General features: G+C 43.4%; 3 protein-coding genes across 3 annotated transcripts; 1 reads left to right on the plus strand and 2 right to left on the minus strand.

The window, feature by feature from the left end:
• Positions 1–285: 285 nt before the first annotated feature.
• COA3 (cytochrome c oxidase assembly factor 3) lies at positions 286–1,462 on the minus strand. The gene is made up of 2 exons (XM_014833761.3): positions 1,167–1,462; positions 286–821 (listed from the first exon to the last, which is right to left on the minus strand). The coding sequence occupies exons 1-2, from the start codon at positions 1,378–1,380 to the stop codon at positions 715–717; spliced, it is 321 nt and encodes a 106-aa protein (XP_014689247.1). The 5' UTR covers positions 1,381–1,462; the 3' UTR covers positions 286–714.
• A 198-nt stretch (positions 1,463–1,660) lies between these two features.
• On the plus strand, positions 1,661–9,333 carry CNTD1 (cyclin N-terminal domain containing 1). Its single transcript, XM_014833760.3, has 7 exons — positions 1,661–1,932; positions 5,218–5,293; positions 5,521–5,689; positions 6,632–6,794; positions 7,277–7,421; positions 8,029–8,125; positions 8,691–9,333. The coding sequence occupies exons 1-7, from the start codon at positions 1,764–1,766 to the stop codon at positions 8,859–8,861; spliced, it is 990 nt and encodes a 329-aa protein (XP_014689246.1). The 5' UTR covers positions 1,661–1,763; the 3' UTR covers positions 8,862–9,333.
• Positions 9,334–9,478: 145 nt separating this feature from the next.
• BECN1 (beclin 1) lies at positions 9,479–19,136 on the minus strand. Its single transcript, XM_014833757.3, has 12 exons — positions 18,978–19,136; positions 18,583–18,711; positions 16,954–17,021; positions 16,004–16,062; positions 15,245–15,335; positions 15,003–15,139; positions 14,648–14,842; positions 13,596–13,742; positions 12,158–12,307; positions 11,586–11,646; positions 11,007–11,149; positions 9,479–10,270 (listed from the first exon to the last, which is right to left on the minus strand). The coding sequence occupies exons 2-12, from the start codon at positions 18,707–18,709 to the stop codon at positions 10,102–10,104; spliced, it is 1,347 nt and encodes a 448-aa protein (XP_014689243.1). The 5' UTR covers positions 18,710–18,711; positions 18,978–19,136; the 3' UTR covers positions 9,479–10,101.
• Positions 19,137–25,164: the final 6,028 nt, after the last annotated feature.

Here is a 25,164-nt window from a genome sequence, read left to right on the forward strand (position 1 = left end):
ACCCGTCATCTGCCTCTTTCTCTAGGGATGGGAAAAGGTAGTAAAGTTGGAGTAGTGTGTTGTTCTTGAGAGTAGAGGACAGAAGAATGACCTTCCTTCCCTCAAGACATGGTTCAGTTGCAAACAGTCCAGTGACCCACCATGATCTCTCCCTTAAATCAGGTGGAAAGATCTCATGGAAAAAGTAATTCTAGTTAAACATTTACAGCTGCCTGGGGCAATGCCATTGCTGCAGCTACTGCTCATGGAGCTTTCCAGCATGAAGTGTCAGCCCCAACACACTCATTTGACTCCAAGAGAGAGGACTCAGTTTATTATTCTCAACTTGACCCCATTCTTCCCACTTTAGGCTCCAACACTGCAAAAAGCTGCCATGCCTACCCCCCATTAACAGCCCACCTCTTATCCTCCATCCTCCTAGCCCCTGGGAGGTGAAGGGGATAAACAATAAAGTCAGAAAACTTGGGAAAAGCTAAGGTCAGATATCTCTCAAACAGGGAAACAAACTACAAGAAGGCTTCAGTTGCCACGTACAGTGAGTGTGAAGTGGGCAATGTTCCCTTGACGACGGCCAAATGCATAAATCCCTGGCTTCTTGGGCTGTCATCATCCAAGCAATGCTGTGAGAAGGCTTCAATTTCTACAGAGCGATGGGGCAATATCCATCACGTGAAGGGGCTCCAGCAGGTTGGAGACGCGCGCTGCCCATCCGGGTCAGGGTCCTGATGCCCTTTCCAGAGCCCGGGCTCGAGCAGCTTTGACCTCATCCTCCAGCTCATCCAGGAAACGCTCCTGGGACACCGAGTAGAAGGTGTAACCATCTGGGGGGGTGGGTTCAGGAAGCCACTTAAAATATGTATGCACGTTCCCTTTTCCTGGATTTGCTCCACCACCCTCGTTAATCTCTCATCCTCCCAAATGACTGATTCGATCTTCTGCCCTCTGCTCTTCTGAGCCCTGACCCCGACTCTCTTCTTATTAATAAATTACACTAAAAGAGCACCTTAAAAGGAGATTAAGTAAGGTACATTAAACGCTTGGCTCTGTGTTAGACTTTAACAGCTCGGGCTCTTTCTATCACCCCCACACCGCCCGCCTCCATGCTTCTGCTCCCCTTCCCGTGCCCGCATACGCGCTCTCCCTGAGTCTACAGCAGGGACGGATACAAATAGCTAACACCAGGGCCCCAATGCCCAGGCCGGTCACGATGTTCCGGGTCCGCCGCTGCGGCAGCGTCTTCTGCCACTGGGCGAGCTGCACCTGCCGCATGAATTGCAGTTGCGCGGGAGTTAGCTTCTCCCGAGTAGGGTCGATGCGCTGAGCCGGAGGGGCCTCTCCACTCTTAGCATCGACAGGGTCACCAGATCCCGACGCCGCCATGTTGCCGCTCCGCCCCTCGCAGTCCGAGGACGCGAGGCTTGCTGGGAATAGCAGTCCTTGGCCGCCGCAGGGGACGCTGGGAGTTGCAGTTCGCGTTTCTTTAACAAACAGAGCGCGGCTCTCGGCACTTAGGAAGGGCGGGGGAGACGGGTAGCGGCCGTGCTTTCTGATTGGCTGAGGGGTCCGCGGCCGTTGGGGCGGGAAAAGGCGGTGAAGGGCTCGAGGCCGTGGTGGGACTTGGGTTTTCCTCAGACGTGAGGCGAGGACAAGCACACAGAAGGGGACGAGGAACCCAGGGTGTGGCAGAAGATTCTGGAGAGAAGCTAAGCGGGACGGTTTATGGATCCAGTGAGCCGTCCGGGTGCCCAAAAAGGCTTCTGAAAATGGACAGACCTGTGCGGCCAAGCTTGGCCTCCCTCAGCGACTTTCAGTTTGGAGCTGTGACCACTGAGACGATTGAAGACGCTCTGCTCCACTTGGCCCAGCAGAACGAGCAAGCCGTGCGGGACGCTGCTGGCCGGCTGGGCAGCTTCAGGGAGACCCGGATCGTGGGTGTGGACGCAGGGCGGGGAGCCGGGTCTGTGGGAGACCGGGGACCGGGGCCTCTGTCTCTGAGGCACCGACCTGGACATTCGGTTTACTTTATTCATTCAAATAAGTTGTGTTAGTCCCTCTATGCCAGGTGCTGGGGAGATAGTGACGAGCAAGACACACCAGCACCCTACCCCTGATTTCAACATGAGTAGAGTACTGAGTATCCACACTGTCTGAGATGGAAAGAGGACACAGAGATCTAGTTCCTGCTTTCAAACCGTGTATAATCTTTGGAGGATATTAGGACGAAACTGCAAGTGACTAGGTACAAGCATGGTTAGATAAGTGACCTACCAGATCAAACAAGCTTTTATCTGAGAAAGCTTTTATCTGGATTGAAAGGAGTGATGGAGTGAGGCGGGGGTAGGAGGAATTCAAGGAGTCCTCCAGGCATCACGGCATTTGAGGCAGGCCTTCAAGGAAGGATGACGTTTTGGTTGGAGAAGGTGCAGAAGGGGGAGAGTGTTTCTACTGAAAGGGGATAGCGGGACTAAAGCCATGGGAATAGGGAAGTACAATAGGGCGAGTACGATGCAGTCCAGGTTGGCCAGAGCTTGTGGAAAGGTAGTTGAAATTAAGACCAGAAAGGTAGTCTGGAGACATTCCATGTGGAACTTTGAACTTGGCTTAGTAGGAAAACAAGAAGGTGCTGAAGCTTTTTAAATATGGGAATGATATGACCGTAAACTTTTCCTTAGAAAAAGTTTTTTGGCTCTGAGGTAAAGGATGGATTGGAGTTGAGAGAGACAGGAGGTAGGTAGGCCGGTAGAGTCTTTGTTAGTAGTTTAGGTGATAGGGCAGAGGGAATGACAAGGGAGGATGGATTAAAAACATTTCAGAGGTAAAATCTAGGCTTCTGCAATGGAGGGATTTAAGAAGTGAAGAAGGCAAAAATGACTATGCCAAAGGGTCAAGCCTAGGAGACTGGGTGTATAGTGGTGCCATTAAGAGAAACATACACATACATTAAACAAAGAAAACAGGAGGAAATGTGACTTTTGTTTGGGAAAGATCATAGCTTTGGTTTTGGATCTACTGAGTTTCAGGTGCTTGTAGAACATCTAGAGGAAGGTTTCTAGAGGCTGTTTCTTTTTTTGTTTGTTTTTTGGGTTTTTTTGAGGAAGATTAGCCCTGAGCTAACATCTGCCACCAGCCCTCCTCTTTTTGCTGAGGAAGACTGGCCCTGAGCTAACATCCATGCCCATCCTCCTCTACGTTATGTGTGGGACGCCTACCACAGCATGGCTTGACAAGTGGTGCCATGTCCGCACCCGGGATCCAAACAGATGAACTCTAGGCCCCCGAAGCAGAGTGTGTGCACTTAACCACTGCGCCACCAGGCCAGCCCCTAGGAGCTGTTTAAAAAATCAGTCAGAGGAGAGGTCAGAATTAGAGATAGAGATTTGGGAGTTATCTCCATAATGATTCTGTTGAAACTGTGGCAGAGGTTGAGCTCCTAGAGGGAGAAGAGAGAAGCAGGTGAAGGACAGCTCCTTGGGAAACATTCTGTGTTCGAGGAACTGGAATAGGAAGAACCATGAAGGAAATAAAAGGAGTGGTTGGGGAGACAGGAACAGAACCAAGAGACCTTTGGAAGCCAAGAGGAGAGTTTCAAGAAGGATGATGGTCAGCAGTTTCAGATGCTTCAGGGATATGAACAACAGGAATGAGGACTGCAAAAGGGCCATGACATTAAAAAATCTGGACATATTTACTGACGTTTCAGATAATCATTTCAGCAAGTTGGGAAAAGTAGAAATCAAACTGCAGAACGTTAGGGAGTGAATGATGAAGTGTAACCTGCAGGTATAAGCTAGGCTTTCAAGAAATTTAACATTGAAGGGAACTAGTGAGATGCAGGCCTAGCTTAAGAGGATAGGAGGGGAGGGTCTTTTAGTTAATAGTCGATCTGAGTATGTTTGTAAGTGCAGGAGGCGGAGCCAGCAGTGAGGGAGAGGTGTAATCCTTATCCATTCCTCCTAACCCTAGCTCAGTTTTCTTGGCAAATTAAAATAGAAAATAGAAAAAACTGCCCAGATAATTGAGACAAAAAGCAAAACAAAAGCAAACAATACACACACACACACAAACAAAACAAAGAAATAAGGCCTAAACTCTAGCAAATAAAAGAACTGGCTAGTAATAGACAATTATGTGTTCTAGGGTATTTTGCTTAATTGCTTAAACTGATTCTCTTCTGTGTTGGTCACTGCTAGCAGAGCTTTAGTCTCTGTAATGATGAGGTTTTGTACATGTATCTATGTGTAACATGTCAAGTAGATTGTTAAAGTGTCTTGTGCTAGCTTGACTTTTATAGTTTTGTTTTTTCCTAAGTCAAATTTTCTCTGAAAACATATGGTAATTGGGCTATGTGCAATTCTTTGCTGGTCAGTACTAAAAGTTCCTAGTTCTGTAGGAGCTTTCTTTGTTGAGAACTAACATTTACTCTTGTTTCCACCCTCTAATGACATTGCAAACTAAATAGAATACTATCTGGGGCTGTTCTTTCAAAGAGAAACAGAGGCGGCCCAAAATCTTGCCAAGGTATCTTGCCCTTCCCACCTTCCCAATGACCCCCACCCCATGCAAGTTTGGCTATGTTCCCCAATTTAGTGGATGTTTCTTCAAAACAAACCATTCACGGTAACAAACTTGCTTCTGGGGAGAGGCTCGGCCACCAGAGACTTACCCAATAAACTGGTGGTGAAGAGATAGTGTCCAGCTGTAAGGCGAATGATGTTTGTAAAGCAATGGGAGTTCTCCAGAGGGTGGGTACTAAACAAACAGTGTTATAAAGAATATTGAAGCTCCAGGAGGGACCTTTCTGTTCCTGTCAACATTCCACTGAAAACAGAATATAGGGGTTAGGGTTCTTATCCATCCAAGAGTCTCCCTTGAAGCTTGGGGTTCCCAGCATGATGTAGAGGCCAAGTAGACCAGCTGGTATGTTTGTGTGTAGCTGGCCAACCCTTTTATCAGCTGAGACCCACAGGAAGGCTCAAGGGCCACTGAGGGGGCTTGGTAAGCCCTTGTCTTTGGCACTCAGTCAGCCTCCTTTTCATACCTCTGATCTGCCTATTGGCAGCATAGGGAACTAAGCTCAGCTTGAGTTGTTTCAGTCTCATCTATCTCACCTCCTGACCCTCTTCCCTTGGCCCCATCAAGACTTTTACACAATGCCAAGAGTTCAGAGTGGTTTTGGTTGCATCTTGTGAATTAGGCTATTCTTTCCTGTTTTGGCAGAATTTGTTTTTCTCCTGTCTGAGCAATGGTGTCTGGAGAAATCTGTGAGCTACCAGGCTGTAGAAATCCTAGAAAGGTAAAGCCCTGAGGACACAGTCTGTGTGAGTACTAACCCTCACAATGGCTAATGTACCCAAACCTTCAAAAAAACCACTAGTTGCCCCTTCCCATGAAGCCTGGTTTTGCACCTTCTATCACCTGCAAATGTTAATTTCTTAGGCAGTGATTGATACCGGAGAGGATAAGGCACAGCATAGTTTGAAGCACTGTGGATTGTTTACACTCCCCTTCTCTTCTTTATAGGTTTATGGTCAAGCAGGCAGAGAATATTTGCAGGCAAGCCACAATCCAGCTGAGAGATAAGACAGAGCCTCAGAATTGGAGGGCTCTGAAAGAACAACTTTTCAACAAGTTTATCCTGCGTCTTGTGTCATGTGTTCAGCTGGCAAGCAAACTTTCCTTCCATTACAAAGTAAGGAGCTGGGGTCACTCATGGGCACCTGAGGGTTAGAAAGAAACCAGCTCATCCCAAGGTGACTGTGAAAAACCTAGGCTAGGTGATACTACTCATGTGGAGATTCCAGAGCATAATTATGCTTCCTAAGCATAGCTCATACACACACGGTCACACACACACGGTCACACAGAGGTAGTTATTAAATAGCCTGAAGTTCTGTTCCCAAAGTATAACTGCTGGACAGATGCCATCATTCATACAGGTCACCTTTCCTCCCCTTGGACTCAAGGACAGTTTACATAAGGTGTCTAAATTGCCAACATACCTATCTGTATTAAAGGCAAACTATTACATTTATAAAAGGTAAAATGTTTCCACATCACTACCCCATGCTTATATAGTAAAATATCATTCATTCAACAAATATTTACTGTCTTCTATGGCCAGATGCTGCACTAGGTGTCATGGCTACAACAGTAAGAATATTGTCTGTGCTCTCAAGGAATTTTTTATCTAATGGGAGAAGAGATAGGCAAATAATGTGAGACAGGCTTGGATTAGCGTAAATTCAGAGGGCTATGAATGTACCTCTCAGTCTTGGAGAGTCAAGGAAGTCTATTTAGAGAAAATGACTTCTTGAAAGGGTGGGTAGGTGAGAGATGGGTGGATCCTAAGGGAAGAGGGAGCAGAGGTAAGGAAAGAGCAGAGAGAGGAGGGGGAGGAAAGGGATACCCAGAAACAGGAAACAGCATGTACAGCAGCTTGGAGAACATGGTGGGTTTGGGAACTGCAGTAATTCTATATGACAAGCGTAGAGTGTAAGGGGGAATTACCAAGAGAGAAGACGAGATGAAGGCATGAGCTGGATTGTGAAAGGGCTTTGTATACAATGCCAAGATGTATGACCTTTATTCTGACATCCTTCTCTCCCTCTCACTTGGTTTTTTCTTTGCTCAGATAATCGGCAACGTTACAGTCCTGAATTTCCTCCAGGCTTTAGGGTATCTACACACTAAAGAAGAACTGCTGGAGTCAGAACTTGATGTTTTGAAGTCCCTAAACTTCCAAATCAATCTGCCTACTCCCCTGGCATATGTAGAGATGCTCCTGGAGGTTTTAGGTACTTTATGAAGTGTGTCAGGGAACGTGGATTGAAGTCTTCCATAGAAGGCAATAAGAATGTGCCCAGGGGTTTGGGGGCAGTGAGCAGAACCCACCAATGAGGAACAGCAGGAAGCCTGGGATGATGGACGAAAGTGTTCCCTCTGGTACTTATCAGGGAAAGAAACTCAGGGCTCAGCACCTGGCTGCTATTTATACTCACTAGGCACTCTCTTATTGCAGGATCAAAGAGTTGGCTTTACAGAGCGGCATGAGATAAGGGGAACAAATATACTTTAAGTGAATAGATACTGTAGATGGAGGTTTCTCTACCTCTCCTTGTCCTTTAAAATTGACCTCCAGCTAAAAAGGTTTCTTACAGTAGAACATAGCAACCAGGAAGCACATTAACAGTTCAACAGCTTTATGTCACATGACAACCAAGATTATGACCAGAGAAGACCCACATAACGCTCTTTACCATGCCCATTCTCTGTCTAGGATACAATGGCTGTTTGGTCCCAGCCACACAGCTGCATGCAACCTGCCTGACCCTACTTGATCTAGTCTATCTTCTACATGAACCCGTATATGAGAACCTGCTGAGAGCTTCAATTGAGAACTCCACACCCAGTCAGCTGCAAGGGTAAGGCAGCTCCTTAGGGTAGGCTCCTTCCAGAAACAGGGAGTTGGGAACACACCACAAGAACCTGGGGAATGTAATTAACCTAGCAAGGCCTCCAGTCCAGATAATCTGCACGGGTTCTAATTAACTGCTTGAATGCAGATGACTGAGCCCAATCAGCAAAACCCTAAAGGCTTTTACTTTTAAATCTAAATGACTTCAAGTAATTAACATACTTTCTTTCCTAGTTCTTCCGTTACAGTTGTTTATATTTGAGATTATTAGATTGCTTTTATAGTGACTTAGGAAAAAAAGCCAGTCACAGGATTGCAACTCGGACAAAAGTGTTTGATTACTGTAAAGTCAGACTGGTAAAAAGCCTCACGTATATTTGTTAGGGTGACAGATGGGACAAAAGGCCTACAAACCATTCAGACATGAGGCTCATGTTTTAATCCCATTTGAGTTGGGAAGGGGGTCAATTAGCTATTACTTGCCCATTTCTTTCCATGTCTAAAAAATGCAAGAGGATCAACATAAACAACTCATAGCTGAAGTTCCATGACCCTAGGATTCGGAAGATCAAGTTTCATTCCAGCTCCAAAATAATTCCCTTTTAATCACTCAGGGAAAAGTTTATTTCAGTGAAGGAAGACTTCATGCTGTTGGCAGTAGCAATCATTGCAGCAAGTGCTTTCATCCAAAACCATGAGTGTTGGAGCCAGGTATGCACCACTGAGCAGGACCAGCATGGTCAGAATTCATTTAATAGAAAGCCTTCTCCCATCAGTTAAAGGAAAACAGAAACAACCTATAAAAAGATAAGTGCCAAGAACCAGGAGTAGGATGAATGAGCAGGATTTGGGAGACGAAAAACTAGGGTAGGACTGAATAGTGTTTTCCACTTATGAAATTGGAAATGGAGGCCCAAATTCAGTTTCGTTTTCCTTTATGATGACAATCTACTACTATGTTAAAGTCCAATGAGTATATCCTCCCAAATAGAGAAAATGTCAAGGCCCAAATATCCCTCTCATTTTCACAAAACTTATCTCCAGCAGAGTGAAATCTCTAGCAGAACCTTTTTTCCATGCCAACACTATCAGGGCAAAGGTATCTTAATGTAATTTGGCCATTGGCAAACACTGGAATCCGGATTTAATCTTCTAAATTCAGAGAAATGAAAAAACTTACATTTGGCTTTAGAGAACAGCCCAAGCAATGTATCTGTTTGTGCACGAAAACATTTTGAGATTATTTAATATAAGAAATCTGTCTCTATTTCTGAAGGTTGTAGGGCATTTGCACAGCATCACTGGCATTGCCTTGGAGAGCATTGCTGAGTTCTCTTATGCAATCCTGACTCACAGCGTGGGAGCCAACACTCCAGGGCAACAGAAGCCTGTTCCTCCCCACCTGGTAGCCAGAACGCTGAGGGCTGCTGCTGCCTCCAACTCATGAGGCAGGCTGAATCTGCCAAATGTAAACAGCCTTCCATCAATGCACTCATCCCTCCCTTTATTTACTTTCATACTCAGGGTACAAAAGTTCCAAGTATCTTTTGAACTGTGTTTTGTATTTCAAATTCATGCTTATTTTCCTGCATCAGAAAAGAGTTAAGGTAGACAAGAATGTCCTTTTTGTAGTAGCAGACTGAAAAGGTCAAAGAGCTGGGAGGAGTATTAGTAAAGTTGGTTCATTTTTGTTTAACATGATATTTAACGGCTTTTCTTCAACCGTTTATTTCACTGATAGAGAGGTGAGACCTCAAGATTAGTATTAATGAGGGGCTCAAAAACCAAGACCATCTGGGTGACCCTGACTGAGCATTATGGAGGCAGCCTTTATTTCCCCTTAAAAGTTAATTTAACATCTCTCGTCTGTTATTGAGATCTATACAAATAGGCCTTCCTCTCTAAATAGGGCTCTCTATTTTCACCAGTCTTTTTTAAAACAAAAACAAAAACTAACCTATCGCTAAACATGTTTCCACATACCTGCACTTGAATTCAATTCTCCCAGAATATAAAGTACTCTATTTTAGTTAAAGAAAAACTGAACAGTGCACCTCTGGGCAGTTATCAGACTGCAGTAAATATTTTATTACAAATAATTAAATCTCTCCATAATGTCTCAAACAGTATTAAATACCATTTCATATCTCTAATACAGAGCAGAGTAGGCATTCAGTACTAGAACCGAGGGAAGAGAAGTGTTAAATTTCAAGCTTATGATCACATCACATGGTGACCAAAGCTTATATGTCATTTTCTCACGTTATCCAACTGTGTGTCTCATGCATTTCGTTGTCTCAGTGGAGACAAAGTTTCTATTTCATATTCTAAGTTCAGGAAGTTGAGAGAGATAAAATCCAGTGAAAACACATCAATCTCAATTCAACTCAGTTAAAACAAAAGCAAACTTAAATTAGTTGTTTCCAGGGGGAGAGGAAAAGGAAGGCATAGGGTTAAGAGTCAAAACTATGACCAAGGCTAGTAGCTATACGTGGCATGTTGTAGCTCTGGAAACTATCTGTCATATGATATTTTAAAATAAAGTGGCTTTTGTGGATGTTTTCTTTTTTGGTATTGTAAACATGTCCTGTTTAATAATACCCGAATTTAATTTAAAACACGTTTTTTTGCAAACAAAACAAAATTCAAAGCCTTTAAGGCAAACATCCCCTAACAAAAAAGGAAAGTCATTTGTTATAAAACTGTGAGGATACCCAAGCAAGACCCCACTTAAGATTCGTCAACATGAACTTGAGAGCTTTTGTCCACTGCTCCTCAGAGTTAAACTGGGTTTTGATGGAATAGGAGCCGCCGCTGCCTCCTGTGTCTTCAATCTTACCTTTCTCTACATCCATCCTGCAAATGGACACAGCAGAGCTCATTAGTAACAGATCTGAGTTAAGTCAGTTCAGGCAAATGGGCAGGGACTTGATCATGGGACCATTCACGTCATTTTATCTATTTAAGAACTCTTGGCAAGGAACGGTAGTGTATTTTGGATTTGCTTGAAAGCCAAAAATCAAGAAGGCTGTCACAAGAGCCTCATTGTCATTGAGAAGTACAGGGACAGGACACACACCCAAACAGATGAGAAGCCTGGAGCAGAGGGTCAGTGAGGGTTACAGTACTCCTCACTGTTTTCCTAGGCATCCTTGAACCCATGGGGAGAGAAGGGAGGCAGAAGAAAAGAAACACTTTCTTTGGGGTGATAGAAGCAGCTCAGCCTTACTCTCTTGAACTCAAGTCTCCATCCATCACCGGGCTTCTACAAAATTTGACCAAAGGAAACATTCCTATATATTTCCGAGGGCTTAAGGGGAAAACCTTCCTGAAGTTGGAAAGCAGGCCTGAGCTCTGTGCCAAGAAAATCCCCCAAACCATCTAAGACAACATTCTTTTTCTCCAGGGACCAGGTGGTCACAGTCTGTCCTGCTTGCAATTAGTTCAGTCTTTGTCCATCAGTGTCATGTGCTTTTGCACCATTTTTTGCTTTCCCACCATTTATACTATGTTTTGCCTCCATTCTTACTGTCCCTTCAATTCTGCTCAATTTGGTCCTACTCTAGTTCATGCAGCATTAGGGGATACTGACCTGTAAGGAAGACAAAAACGTGTCTCGCCTTTCTCAACCTCTTCTTTAAACTGTTGCACACAGTCCAGGAAAGCCACCATTGCATGGTCAAACTTGTTGTCCCAGAAAAATCGCAACCCCCCAGAACAGTATAACGGCAGCTCCTGCCCAAGACGAGAGAACTGGCTGTGAGTGTGGCACCAGATAGGCTACCAGAGGTTATTCCCCATCCTGTCAATCTCTCAAGTCACGTTTGTCTGTATTCCACTGGAAACAGTAACCCTGGGCAAACAACAGTGCACTAGAATTGTTTTACTATCAAAGGAAATGCTTTAAACATTTACCTCACAGCGATTTCTTCCCCATCCTAGGGCACATATTCTCCTCTGACCTGCCCATATCCCTCCTCAACAGACAGTAAAAACCTAGTTTTCTCAACTGGCCTCAAAGAGCTAATCTTGAACTAGACAAGACACTGGCTCTTCAAACAATATCTCAGTCTAAAAAAGAAACTGAACAATGCCATTATCAAAGGTAAACCATTTCATTAGGAGGTACAAGAATTCTGTATTCCAGTGAAAATGGAGCTTCCTAGAGTACCTTAGATTTGTCTGTCAGAGACTCCAGATATGAATGGTTTCCATAGGGAACAAGTCGATACCTAAAATGGAGATGCAGACAGAGATGGATACAGGACTCCTCCTAAAATGATTATTGGGCTGTTATAACCTAAGGATTTCCAGTCTTCACCCTACCCAAGAAGCTTTGTTATTATTCCCACTCCTCTCTTTCATCTCCAAAGAGGCTCCATGTTTAAAAGATTTTGTTTGCTGAACCAATTACAAATAATTGTTTGGGGGCCTTTTATAGACAAACATATGTTTTGGTTTAGATTTAGAAACAAAAAAGTAGCTTGAGGAACACTAAGCTTCTGGAGCTGGTAGGTTGGGGACGACTGCTATGGTCATGCAGCTCAAGGGCTGCTCAATCAGCGGAAAGAGCCCTGTGGTGAGGGGAAAACCAGAAGCAGAGAGGTCTCCACAGACAAAAAAACGACGACTCCTAGTCTGTTGGGAGCAAGGGCTCCTGCCATAGTGGAGAGCAGTAACAGGCTGGCGATACAGATTATATCAAAGACATATCACACTCCAAGAAAGAGCTGCATTTCTTACCTCTGAAATTTCAGACCCATCTTATTGGCCAGGGCGTGGAGCAGCAACACAGTCTGGCCCCAAGCAGCATTAATCTCATTCCATTCCACAGGAACACTGGGGAGGCGACCCAGTCTGAAGTTATTGATTGTGCCAAATTGTCCACTGTGCCTACAGAAGAAAGCAGAATGGCAGAGAAAAATATAGGAGAATTTAAAACTTAGCAAATTCTGAAACTTCCTGCTCTCATCCAAAACCTAGCATAAATCTCTCTCCTTATCTCCAGATTCATGTTTCCTAGCTCTACCTGGTACTTTAAATACACAGCTAAAACGTGAGTCATCATATTTCCCTCTGCTGCTCAGAGGCCAAAGCAGAAACCTGGGTGTCATCCTTGAATGGTCTCTCTCAGCTCCTTCCCCCAAAAAACCATCAAGCTCTGTTGATTCTCCCTCCTAAGTCTCTTAAATCTGTCCACTTCTCTCCAAACTCAATGCCACTACTCTATCTTTTCCTGTTTAGATGCCTGCTGACAAGTCTCCTTACCAACAATACTGCCCACTTCCCCCAAGTCATTTCTCACATTGCAGGTAAAGCTATCTTTCACAAATGTAAATGTATTTATGTCACTTCCCTCCCTAAAATGCTTCGGTGGCTCCCACTGCCTTTTAGATAAAGTCCAAATCCATTAATAAGGCCTACAACATCCTTTAGGAATCGGTAACTCCAGTTTCACATCCCATTACTCTCCCGTTTACACTCAATCTCCACGCACAATCAGCTCCTTTCAGTTCTCTGAATTCACCACTCCCGCTTTCCTCTATTTCTTTGCATAGGGTGTTCTCTCTGCCAGGACCAACCCCCATCCTCTGCAGACTTCTACTTTCACGTCTCAGCTTAAATGTCAACCTCCTATGGGGAAAACTTTCCATGTGGCCTTCCCAAATTGGCTAAAGTGCCCTCATGTATTCCCACAGCACCCCAGGTTTACCATTATCACACTGTATTGCAATTGCCTGTTATTATCCATCTCTTCCACGAGATGATAGGTAACTAGAAGGCAGGGTGCACGTTGTTTGCTGTTGCCCTCCTAGTACTTAGCATAGTGCCTACCAAACACTAGATGGTCAACAGATACTAGTTAAATGGATTAAAAAATCAAATAAATTAATACATGAATGACCCAGGGGGATGAGAAATCAGGCAGATGACCATATTTTCATGTGGCTGGAGGGCTCAGAGCTTTCCCTTTCCTTGGAAGAGTGGGTCTCACCAAGCTCTCGAATTCCACTCCCCTGATTGTGCCTATCCCATCACAAGGAATGAAAGAAACCTGGATGGGGTGAAGATGACTACAGTCCTATTTTGAGGGAGGTGAGCACCCTGGCTTAGTGGTCAACGGCTAAGGTCCAGATATGCAGTGCTTCCCAGATGCTCCTCACCCTCCAGCCCTCATTACCAGATGTGGAAGGTCGCATTAAAGACATTGGTTTTCTTCAGCTTGTCCAGCTGCATCTGGGCATAACGCATCTGGTTTTCTACACTCTTCAGCTCATCATCCAGTTCTAGCTGTTGTCGTTTAAATTCACTGTATTCTCTCTGATACCTGTGGGCAGCCAAGGTGGCCATTGAAGGCTGTTAGTTTGGGTGCTAAAATTTTTCTCTCACCACCCCTCTTAACAATTTATTCTAGTGATTGGGGTTACATCTAGTTATAGCATCTTTTATATTTGGCCTAGATCCCACTCAAAGGAACACACATGTGCTATTTGTTTTGCCTAGGAAGGACAGAAATGTCTCAAAGCTGTCCAAATGCAAAAGATGGAAGAAACCAGGGCTCTCCCAACCAGGACTAAACACTTCTTGAATTTCTGATCTTTTCCAGAAGTGAGGTGAGTGGATTAAGAGAGACTTCTTCCCTGAATTGGCAATAATTAGACTTCTCTAACTTCACTTCCATATGCTTACTATCCTTCAAAGAGTTAGTATACACCATTTCCAATGGAACTTGTTACACTACTCTGTGAAAAACTTAACTTTTTTCTTTGTCCTTCACCTCCTCAACTTTAACAGTTAGTGTTGACACTGGTATCTCTTCCATTAGACAGAGGGTTCTCTCAGGTCAAGAGGACCAATGAAATTTTTGAGCTGGGAAAGAATGAATGTAGACCAATACGCTCATCTTTCCAGAAAAGAATGCTGAGTTCAGCAGCTGACTTACCCAGGTGAGCCCAGTTCCCTACAGGATAGAGCTGCGACTAGAGCTCTGACTTCTCCACTCTCTATTTAACCAACATGCTTTTTTCACTTAATCATGCTGACCCTTCATACCTAACCCTCCCGACAAACCTCTAGGAACAGGGTCTGGAAACAATATGCAGGATCTGGGGCAGACATGCTGCTGAATGACAGCTGACTGCAGCTTACAAACTAAGCAGACAAATTCAGCTGGAAGTCATCTCCTCCCCTGGAGCCCTGACGGCAGGCAGAGAGAACAGGGTGATCACTCACTGAGCTTCCTCCTGATCCAGTCTCTCAGCCTCTGCCTGGACCTTCTCGAGATTTTCTGCCACTATCTTGCGGTTCTTTTCCACATCTTCCAGCTCCCGGATCAGTCTCTCCTCCTCCAGTGCCAGCTCTTCTAGCTCCATTTGTAGCTGTTCACTGTCATCCTCATTCATTTGCTCTAAGATCTCCAAACAGCGTCTGCCAAGGACACAGGCAGAGTATACTTACCAGAGGGAACCTGTTATTCTGTTTGCCTGGGTGGAGCCTAGCTCCTGGGTAAGGGTCAAGCAGTCTCAGAGCAGTGACAGCTCTAAGACCCAGAGCTCAGTTCCTGGGCCCTGGCTCTGGAGGCACTCACTTGTAGTTCTGACACTCATTTTCAGTGACGTTGAGCTGAGTGTCCAGCTGGTCTAAAAGAGTATCTGTGCATTCCTCACACAATGGGTGATCCACATCTGTCTGGCCTGACATGATGTCAAAAAGGTCCCCAGTGACCTGGAAGTGTAAGAGAGTCAGGGTAGGACCTACCCCATGCTTTCTACCCAGCCACGCCCCCACCAGCCAGGGCCATTGCTTGATGCTGGAATGAGGCTGACTCGCCTTCAGTCTTCGGCTGAGGTTCTCCATGGTGCCTCCGTCGGATGCCTCCCCAATCAGAGTGAAGCTGTTGGCACTTTCTGTAGACATCATCCTGCAGACAGCCCCCCGCCCACGGGCCACATGAGGGAGCAGAGAGGCCTTCTCTACCTACTGCAGTGCCAGTGGCAGAGACTCTCAAGCACCGGCTGGAGGGGCCTCAAGGCACATACCCATTCCTAGCCCGATTGACCTCCCAAGGGTACCTCTCTCCCAAGGGAAGGCCATGCTAGTCTTCCACAAGGGCACTCAGCACGAAGGTTGGCCTGGATGGACTAAGGAGGGAGAGGGGGCATCAAAAATTGATATGTGTGTGTCTATAGTAGAAAAGGAAGGAGAATCAGGAAAGACCATTTTTTAACATTACACCCCTCACCAGCCACCTTCACATGCATCAATAACTCAGAACATGAATATCTAACAACATTTGCTATTTTAAAACTTCTCAAGAGCCCATCTCTTTTATCAGTCAATCACTCCCTGAATTTTTCTCAATTCTTTATCAAGAGAGCTATTGTCCCTTCCCACTGCGCAAATGGCTACAGAAAAAACTCAATAGTGGAAGGTGATGGGCCCGGTATAAGGGAATATATCTTTTCTGGAAGAGCCAAAAGGCTAGGTGACGATTCATCTCTATCACCTGGCTGCAGGTCTCAACTCTGGGTTCAATTAAAATTCTCCTGGCCTTTGGCAAGTAACAGGGGGCTGAGAAGGAGTAGGCACCTGGCTGGGGGGATGAATCTGCGAGAGACACCATCCTGGCAAGTTTCAATAAATGGCTCCTGGGAAGAAAATAAGAGGGCATTAGAACTTGGGCCGCTTAGAGGTGGAGTCTATTTCCCAAACAGCCCAGAAATATTTGGCTTTATCCTTGATTGATAACCACATGACTTGATAAACCACAGAGACTTAAGAAACGGGTGTTATCTAGCCAAACCTTGGATACGTGCACTAAGAAAGGACCCCTGGTACAGACACACCCCAAGTCCCATTTGATTTTTTGTGGGAAACAGCATTTCCTAACTATGTTACACTCTATTCTAGATAAATCTGCATTTTCTCAATACTTATCAGTCAGGGGTAGGGGAGAGAATACCCTAAGTCATGGCACAAGTAAAAAGCCAGATCAGACTGCAATGAAGTTTGTCATAGCATAGAACAAGGTAAATAATTTACATGTTTTCAATACTTTGATATAATTTATATGTCAAAATCCTATGACATCTATCTTTGGCAATGAAAATTATTGCTGACGTTATCACAGTTTAAAAATGACATGTTCTCTAACACTGACAATCCTTCCTGTCTAGGGTAACCACACAATTCACTGTCCAAACCAAGATACTTTTGAGGATGTAGAGGAATAGATACTAATAATTAGCTAGGATAACAGACGTAAACCAGGAATGCCTTGGGATGACCCGGACATATAGGTCATTCCATCTCCCACCTATAATTCTGCTTCAAATAAAGAAGAGCCTCTCTCCATATTTTTGAATGGATGCCTCATTCAGTGACCTGGTGACCTTGGGTGTACTTCTGTACCTCCAATGATTCACGGTGGCCAGATCATGTAGAATGTCTCTTGTTAACCAGAGAACCCAAAAGTCCGAGGGCTCTAGAAGCACCAAGTACCCTGCAGAAATCCAGTTTGCTTTCCAGCGTTTCCATACCTCTCCTGAGTTAGCCTCTTCCTCTTGAGTCTCTCCTGGTTTCACCTGGGCTGTGGCAAGTAAAGGAGCTACAGGCAAGGAAAATATTGAGTCAGAAAGAGTCTTATCAAAGTAGGAGCATGTATGAAAGTATGGGAAAAGAATCATGAATATCCTCATCACCACCTTTGTTTTCTTAAAATACCATTTACACAAAAGAAGAATCTTTTGTCTTCTTTCCCTTCTTCCCCTTACCCATAATTGAATCAGATTATGGAATTGTTAATTTTTTCCAGTATAATGGTATCGTGATTCTGTTTTTAAAAAGACATCTTATTTAAAAATACTAAAGTATCTGTGGTATTTATATGTTTGAGATTTCCTTCAAAATAATTCAAGGTGGGAGGGGAATGGATGGGGCTGTAGATGAAATATGATCAAATAAGCATTGATAACTGTCGAAGCTAGGTGATGGGTAAATGGAGGTACATTATATACTATGAAGTTCTCCATAACAAAAATTAACATCCCTTTTCCCCCAGAATAACTGGGAAGGAACATGAGGGAACTTTCTGGGAAGATGAAACCTTTCTACATCACAACGATCTGAGTTACATGAGTATATCCATTTGTCAAAAGTGTATAGCTAAGACTTGTACATTTCAATGCATGACAATTTACCTTTAAAAAAAGAAATAAAAACAAAATAATTGAGTGGAGATGGGAGGTGAATGGAGGTATAGAGAACAAAAGAATGGCAGAAGTGTTGAAGCTGGGTGATGGATACAAGGGAGTTCATTATGCTATTCTCTTGACTGCATGTTTCAAATTTTCCATAATAAAAAGTTAAAAATATTTTGAGAGTTCCCCTCAAAAAAGAGAAATCAGGTAGTAATAATAATAGCTAACATTTATTGAGTACTATTTGCCCAGCATATTCCTAAGTGTTTATGTTCTTCATCATATTTGATCCTTACAACTACCTTGAGGTCCTTTTACATTTTACAGATAAAGAACCAAGAAACCAGGGCTTAGAGAGGTGAAGTAACTTGCAACAAATCATTCAGCTAGTAAATGACAGCCAGGATTTAAATCCAAGCAGGCTGACTCCAGAGCCAGGAGCTTATTTAAACTGCCTATTCAGGCTTTTCTGTTTTTCTAACTTCATCTCACTTCTTAGGACTTTGGGACTTTGTTCCTCCATTTACCGGCTGTTGGCCACTGGGTAAGTCACTTACCCTCTCTGAGCCTCAATTCCCGATCTATAAAATGATAATGAAGGTACTACTCCATAGTATTGCAGGGACTAAATCAAGTAATGCATGTATTGTGCTTGGTATATGGTAAGCCCTCAACAAATGCTGTTTATTATTTTATATACAGATATATATATGTATTCCTTTAATCTGAAACAGCAGAAGCAGAAAACTAAAGATCTTTCTTTGCTATAAAAAGCTCTCAGAAGCACTCAATGTCAGAACTCCTTTATGCTCCTGATGAGAAAACAGGGAGCTGGAGAGATCAAGTGACTTTCCTAGGTTTACACAGCAAGTCTGTGACGGACTACACAGACAGCACCTTAAGACCTACACCTCCAAAACTGCCCACTTTCCACGATCTTGACCACCTCCCTCCAAGGGTCTCGCTGACCTGTGAGCTCCTGGATGGTGACACGGTCCAGGATCTTGAAGCTCGTGTCCAGTTTCAGGGGCTGGCTGCAGCGCTGGCACACGAAGCTCACTTGCATGGTGCTGCTGGACGTCTTAGACCCCTCCATCCCTGCGGCGGTGGAGAACGTTAGGGAGAATCGGCGCCCCTGAACCCCCGGCCCGGGGCTACCACCTGCTTTGCTGCTGTGGTGAAAGGGGAAAACCCCGGCCCGCGCCATTCCCTCTAGGAGCGCTACGATACCCGGTGGACCTGCTTCCGGGGCAGCCCCGGCAAAGGCAGTTTACAGCCCAGAGTCAGGGAGGGGCTGCAATAGGGGCCGTCGGGGTTCCCAGGCTCCCTTCTAAGGTCGCGGTTCAGCCTCTGACGCTCTTCACCTCGGGACCCGGAGCCCGCCACCTTGGTCCGGTCTACCGTGGGGGCACTGTGGCCTCGGGTCTGTCAGGGAACGACGCCTCCAGGACTGCCATCACCCAGTCTTAGGTACTTCCCGGTCTGCCCGCGGAGGACTTCCGCCCGGGCCGGACGTGACGCCACGACGGCTGCAGCCCCTCTGGAGGCCGGTCCTAGTCCGCCCGTTTACGGGCCCGGCTGCGGCCCCTAGAGGCTGAACTGGGAAGCACGGCAGGCGGGCAAAGGTTACGAGGGGAAGTGGAAGGGCCAAGTTAGGAGAGAATGAGCTGACTCCGCCGTTCTCTAATTCAGTGACTTTTCCTCAGATCTGTCGCTTCTGAGCGGAGCCACTTTAATTCTTCCTGCAGTATCAGTTTTAAAAGTTTCTCATTGGGAGAGCTGGGCTTTCTTACAAACACCCCTGAGTGGTAGACACACCTGGAGGGAAGGTGAGGAGGTATATGTCATTGTGTTTTATTTTATATTTTAAAATTTCAATTATTAATTAGGGAAAGTCGAGCACTCTCAGATATTGAAACGTAGTATAAAGTTATAAAATTAAAACATGTTGTCTTGGTGCAGGAATATACAGATCAATGGAACAGAATGGAGTTCAAAAATAGACCAACTCTTTAGGAGGATTTGGTAGTATAAAGCTAGTATTTCAAATCGGTGGGGAAATGAACTGCTTAATAAGTGATGAGCTTGGCCAAAGAGCCATGTAGATAGTGGTGAGCTGAATCTTCTACTGTTTACACCAAAAGAAATTCCAAGTTGGTCATAAAATTAAGCATCAAAAATACAATGATTAAAGGTACTAGATGACAGCATGAGTGAATATTTTTTATAATCTTGGAGTGGAGAAGGTCTGTCTAAGCATAATATGAAAATCAGAAGCCAAAAAGGAAAATAGTGAATTTTACTCCTTAGAAATTAAAACTTTCTGAACTATCAAAGGCACTGTAAAAAAAATTTACAAAAGAAAAATGTGGAAAATAGTTGCAGCTCATAAGATAGAAGGTAAATTTCCTTAACATACAGAACTCTATTCTGTCAATAAAGATACCAATAGGCCAGTAATGAAATGGGCAGAGAATATGAAAAAGCAGCTTGCAGAAAAACACATGCTTGATAAAGAAATAAAAAGATGTTTTATTTCACTTGTAATTAAGTCAATGGAAATTAAACTTAAGTGAGGCAGCATTTCTCATTTATCAGATTAGTAAAGGCTGACCCAGTTGATAACATCCAGTGTTGATGAGCATTTGGGGAACTCCAGAATACTGTTGGCTGGGAGTGTAAATTAGTACAATCTTTTTGGAGGTCAGTTTGGGAATATCTATCAAAATTTTAAATGTTCATATTCTTTGACTTGTAAAATCTCTTCCTAGGAGTTTTCCTAATAGAGATGCAGGTGATCAAATATATATGTACAAGAATGTTCACTGCTAGATGTCCTTCAGTAATAGGGAATTGTTTAAAAAATTATGGTATTATTCATTCAGCAGAATACTACACAACCATTAAAAAAGATACAGTAAGGAGGGCCGGCCCAGTGGAGCAGTGGCTAAGTGCATACGTTCTGCTTCGGTGGCCCAGGGTTCACGGTTCGGGTCCCAGGTGCGGACATGGCACCACTTGGCAAGCCAGGCTGTGGTAGGCATCCCACATATAAAAAAGTAGAGAAAGATGGTCACAGATGTTAGCTCAGGGCCAGTCTTCCTCAGCAAAAAGAGGATTGGAGGCAGATGTTAGCTCAGGGCTAATCTTCCTCAAAAAAAAAAAAAAAAAGATACAGTAAGACAGCCCTGATAGCCTAGTAGTTAAAGTTCGGCAGTCTTACTGCTTTTGGGGCCTGGGTTCGGTTCCCCAGGTGTGGAACCACACCGCCCATCTGTCAGTAGCCATGCTATGGTGGTGGCTCACATAGAAGAACTAGAAGGACCTACAACTAGAATATACAACTATATAATTTGGGGAGGAAAAGAAAAACAGAGGCAGATCAGCAATAGATGTTAGCTCAGGGCGAATCTTTCCCTGTCAAGAAAAAAAAAACACAATACACTTGCTTTTTACTTGGTTCATTTGGCTACTTTGAGAATAGTCTGAAGGAGGGCAAGGGTGGAAGCAAGGAGACAATGTAGGAGGTTTTTGCATGAATTGAGGCAAGAGATGATTGTCAGTTATAGGTAAAGTTATAGGTAGTAGACATGGTATGATTCCAACTGAACAAAAATTACATACATAGTATATGATATGACATGTTATATGTTATGTTGCATGAAGTGATACGCAGCAAGCAGTGTCTTTCACTGCACAATGTGACAGAGACTTTTTCTTTCGTACATTTGTATTGTTAGTTTTTTTTAATAATAAGCCTATAATTCATTTACAACAAAATTAAGCTCTTATGGAAAGATAATATAATACAGGAAGTTAAGGGAATAGTGTCATGAAATTACCCGTAATCTCACCACACTATAATTTTTGTTTTCCGCTAAAATGCGCTTTTCCTATGTATTTTAACACAGTTGTATTTGTATTTGTAATCTATATGCAATTTTTGATTCCTGCCTTTAAAATTTAACATTACATAATAAATATTTTTCCATCTTGCTACACACTTTTCATAATTGTCATTCTCATGGCTGCATTACATTACATCAAGTGTGCTACTTTAATGTGTTTCTTTGTTACTGGAAATTTCCATTGCTTTCAGTTTTGGTGATTACAGTAATGCTTCAATGAAGAGCTGACTACTTCCTTCTGATAGAGCCTCACAACTGGAATTACTGAATTAAAAGAGAATGGCTATTTCATGTCTCTTGATTAATGTTAGCAATTGTTTTCTACATTTGTTGCACATAACTACATTCTTCCTCCAGTAATGTGTGAGAAAGCCCGCTTCACGATGTCTTGTCCAGTGTTAGGTATCATATATTTGAGGAACAAGGGAACTTGGGCAAAAAAATGGCACTTCTATGTTATTTTAATTGGCATCGTTTGTTACTTGTATATATATTGGCTTGTTGTAGTTCCTCTTTTATGAATTTTCTGTTTCCATCCTTTGCTCACTTATCTATTAGGTTCTTAATATTTTTCATCAATTTGCATGAATGGTCTATTTAATTAAGGTGTCTTCCAGATGTTCAGAAGTTTTAAATTTTAACAAACTTAAATCTTCTTTTTTTTCTTGGTGACTTATATTGCTTAGAAAGTTATTCCCACTTCTGGAAGTGACTTTCCTATTATTTAAAATGTATGTGATCCTCCTATAACTGTTATTAGATGTGATATATGGAATTAGGTTGATTTTCTCCTGTAATGGTAATTAGAGATAGTCTTTACTTCTTCCTCTTGGATCTTTCAGCATGAGACCCCTTCTAGAGGAGGTGAATGGAATCATCCCCAAAGAATTCTCACCCAGGCCTGCTGTAGTTGGTATATAGTCCTACATTTCTTCCTGCTTGGCCGTCACTAATACCATCTCAGAGAGGCCTACAGCCGTAATGGGCTTCTAGAGAGGTAGAATGTATAAGAGATTACAACTGAGGGTTTGGAAGTCTAGACTGCTTGGGTTCAAAACCTATCTTTGTTGGGGCCAGCCCCGTGGCTGAGTGGTTAAGTTCGCGCACTCTGCTTCAGCGGCCGAGAGTTTCACCAGTTCGAATCCTGGGCGCAGACACAGCACCGCTCCTCAAGCCATGCTGAGGCGGCATCCCACATGCCACAACTTAGGGTATGTTGTTGATTATTCACAATCCCTCAAGCACTATACATACTGACATCATATATTCTCCAAGTAGCAGGGCACACAGAGTTTACCAGGTGCCAGGCATTGCTGTGCCTAAGTCATCAATTCAACAAATATTTATTGACGACCTACCATGTGCCAGTCACTCTCCTAGGTCTGGGAGGATACACTGGTGAACTGCTCTAATAGTTTATATTTTAAAGGAGAGAATTTGACAATAAACATGTAAACAAATGAATAAGATAATTTCAGATAATGGTAGGTGTTGTGGGTTGAATTGTGTCCCCCAGAAAGATGTCGAAGTCCTAACAGCAGTACCTGTGAATGTGACCTTATTTGGAAAGAGGGTCTTTGCAGATGATGAAGTTAATGAGCTCATTAGGGTGGGCCCTAATCCAATATGACTGGTGTTCTTATAAAAACAGGCAAAGACAGACATGAACAAAGGGAAGTCATATGACGAGAAACGGTTGTCTCCAAGCTAAGTAACACCTGAGGCTACCAGGAGCTAGGGGAGAGGCCTGGAACAGATTCTTCCCCAGCACCTTTAGAAGAAGCGTGGTCCTGCCAACACTTTGATTTCAGACTTTTAGCCTCCAGAACTGTGAACCCATACATTTCTGTTGTCCTAAGGCACCTAGTTTGTGGTACTTTGTTACAGCAGCAAACCAATATAGTAGGTGTGATGGGGAAAATAAAAGAGCATGATGTGATAGAGAATAAGTGGGGGCAAGGGTGGGTGCAGTTACTTCAACTGGGAGATTCAGGAGGGCCTCTGTTAGCTGGGAAACCACTGAGGGTGAGAAGCAGGGAAGAGACATGATCTGGCTGACTTTTAAAAAACTGTTTACTGAAGTATAAAATACATAAAGAAAAGAACACAAATCCTAAGTGTGCAGTCCAAGAAATTTTCACAAGTGAACACACCCATGTAACCAGCTCTCAACTGCCCTCCCCTTCCAGTTGCTACTCACCCCAAGGGGAAAAAATATCCCCAGTTCTAACACCACAGATTGGTTTTATTTGTTTTTGAACTTCATGTAAACAGAATCATACAGTTGATACTCTTTTGTTTCTGGTTTCTTTGACTCAATATTATGTTTGTGAGATTCAGCCATCTTGTGTGTAGTTTTAGTTCATCCATGTTCAATACTGTCCTGTATTCCATTTTGTGAATATATTAAAATTTAGTTATCTATCCAATTGTTGAGAGACATTTGAGTAGTTTCCAGTTGGGGCTATTGTGAATAGTGTTGCTATGAACATTCTTGTTCATGTCTTTTGGTGAATTTATGCATTTCTGTTGGGTATGTTCCTAGAGTTGGGATTTCTGGGTCATGAATATATATATGAAAGAAATTTATTCAGCTTTAGTAGATACTGCCATTCTTGTGGTTGACATTAGAAGTTATTTTAACTTTGGGTGCTGAGTAGAGAATAGAATGTGTGTGGGGGGTGGGGGGGTGGCAAGAGTGAAAATGGAGAGAAATCTATTGTAATAGTCCCAGCTAAGGATCACAGTGGCTTTGACTAGGATAACAAGTGAGGAGACGGAGAAAAGCATACTCATATACGATTCATCATACAGGTAAAGTGGACAGGACCCAATGAGGGATTGAATGTGGGGAGATGAGGGAAACAGAGGAATCAAGGTTGACAGGTATGTGTTTGGTTTGAACAACTCGGGGGACAATTACATCAGTTACTGAGATGGGGAAGAGCAGGAAAATAACAGGTGTGTGGGAGAATCAAGAATTCTGATTTGGCCACGTTACATTTGAGATGCCTATTAGCTATCCAAGTAGAGATGTCATATAGACAGTTGGAGCTCAGTGAAGATGTCAGGACTGGAGATATAAATTTAAGGCCATCAGCATACAGATGGTATTAAAAGCTATGGGTAATACCTCTTAGGGAAAGTATAAAGGATACTTTAGTGGAGGAGAATAATGGATATAAGACTGAACCCTGTAGCATGCCATCATTCAGAATTGGAACAGTGCAGGAAGAGCCAGCAAAGGAAATGGAGAAGTCACCACTGAGGTTGGAGGAAAATTAGAAGAATAGGTTGCTGTATATGTTTTAAGAGGGGGAGTGGTTAATGTGTTACAGCAGCAAACCAACAAGAACTATCTCAATGAGAACATGGGGTGGGAAAGCCTGATTGGAGTGGATTGGAGTAAATGTAGATGAGGAATAGAGTAAGAGGCAATCATATTGTTCAAGAAGTCTTGCCATGAAAAAGAGCACAGAAATGGAGTGATAGCTAGAGAGGAATTTGGGTTAAAGGCTGTGTTTTTCTGAAGATAGGAGATATCTGTCATGTTTGGAAATGATCCAGTAGAGAGGGATAAATGTAATATATTGAAAAGAATGGTTAATCACTGGAGCACAGACTTTTAGAAGGTGAAAGTGGA

Source organism: Equus asinus, chromosome 13, assembly GCF_041296235.1.
Source record: "Equus asinus isolate D_3611 breed Donkey chromosome 13, EquAss-T2T_v2, whole genome shotgun sequence".
NCBI lineage: Eukaryota > Metazoa > Chordata > Mammalia > Perissodactyla > Equidae > Equus > Equus asinus.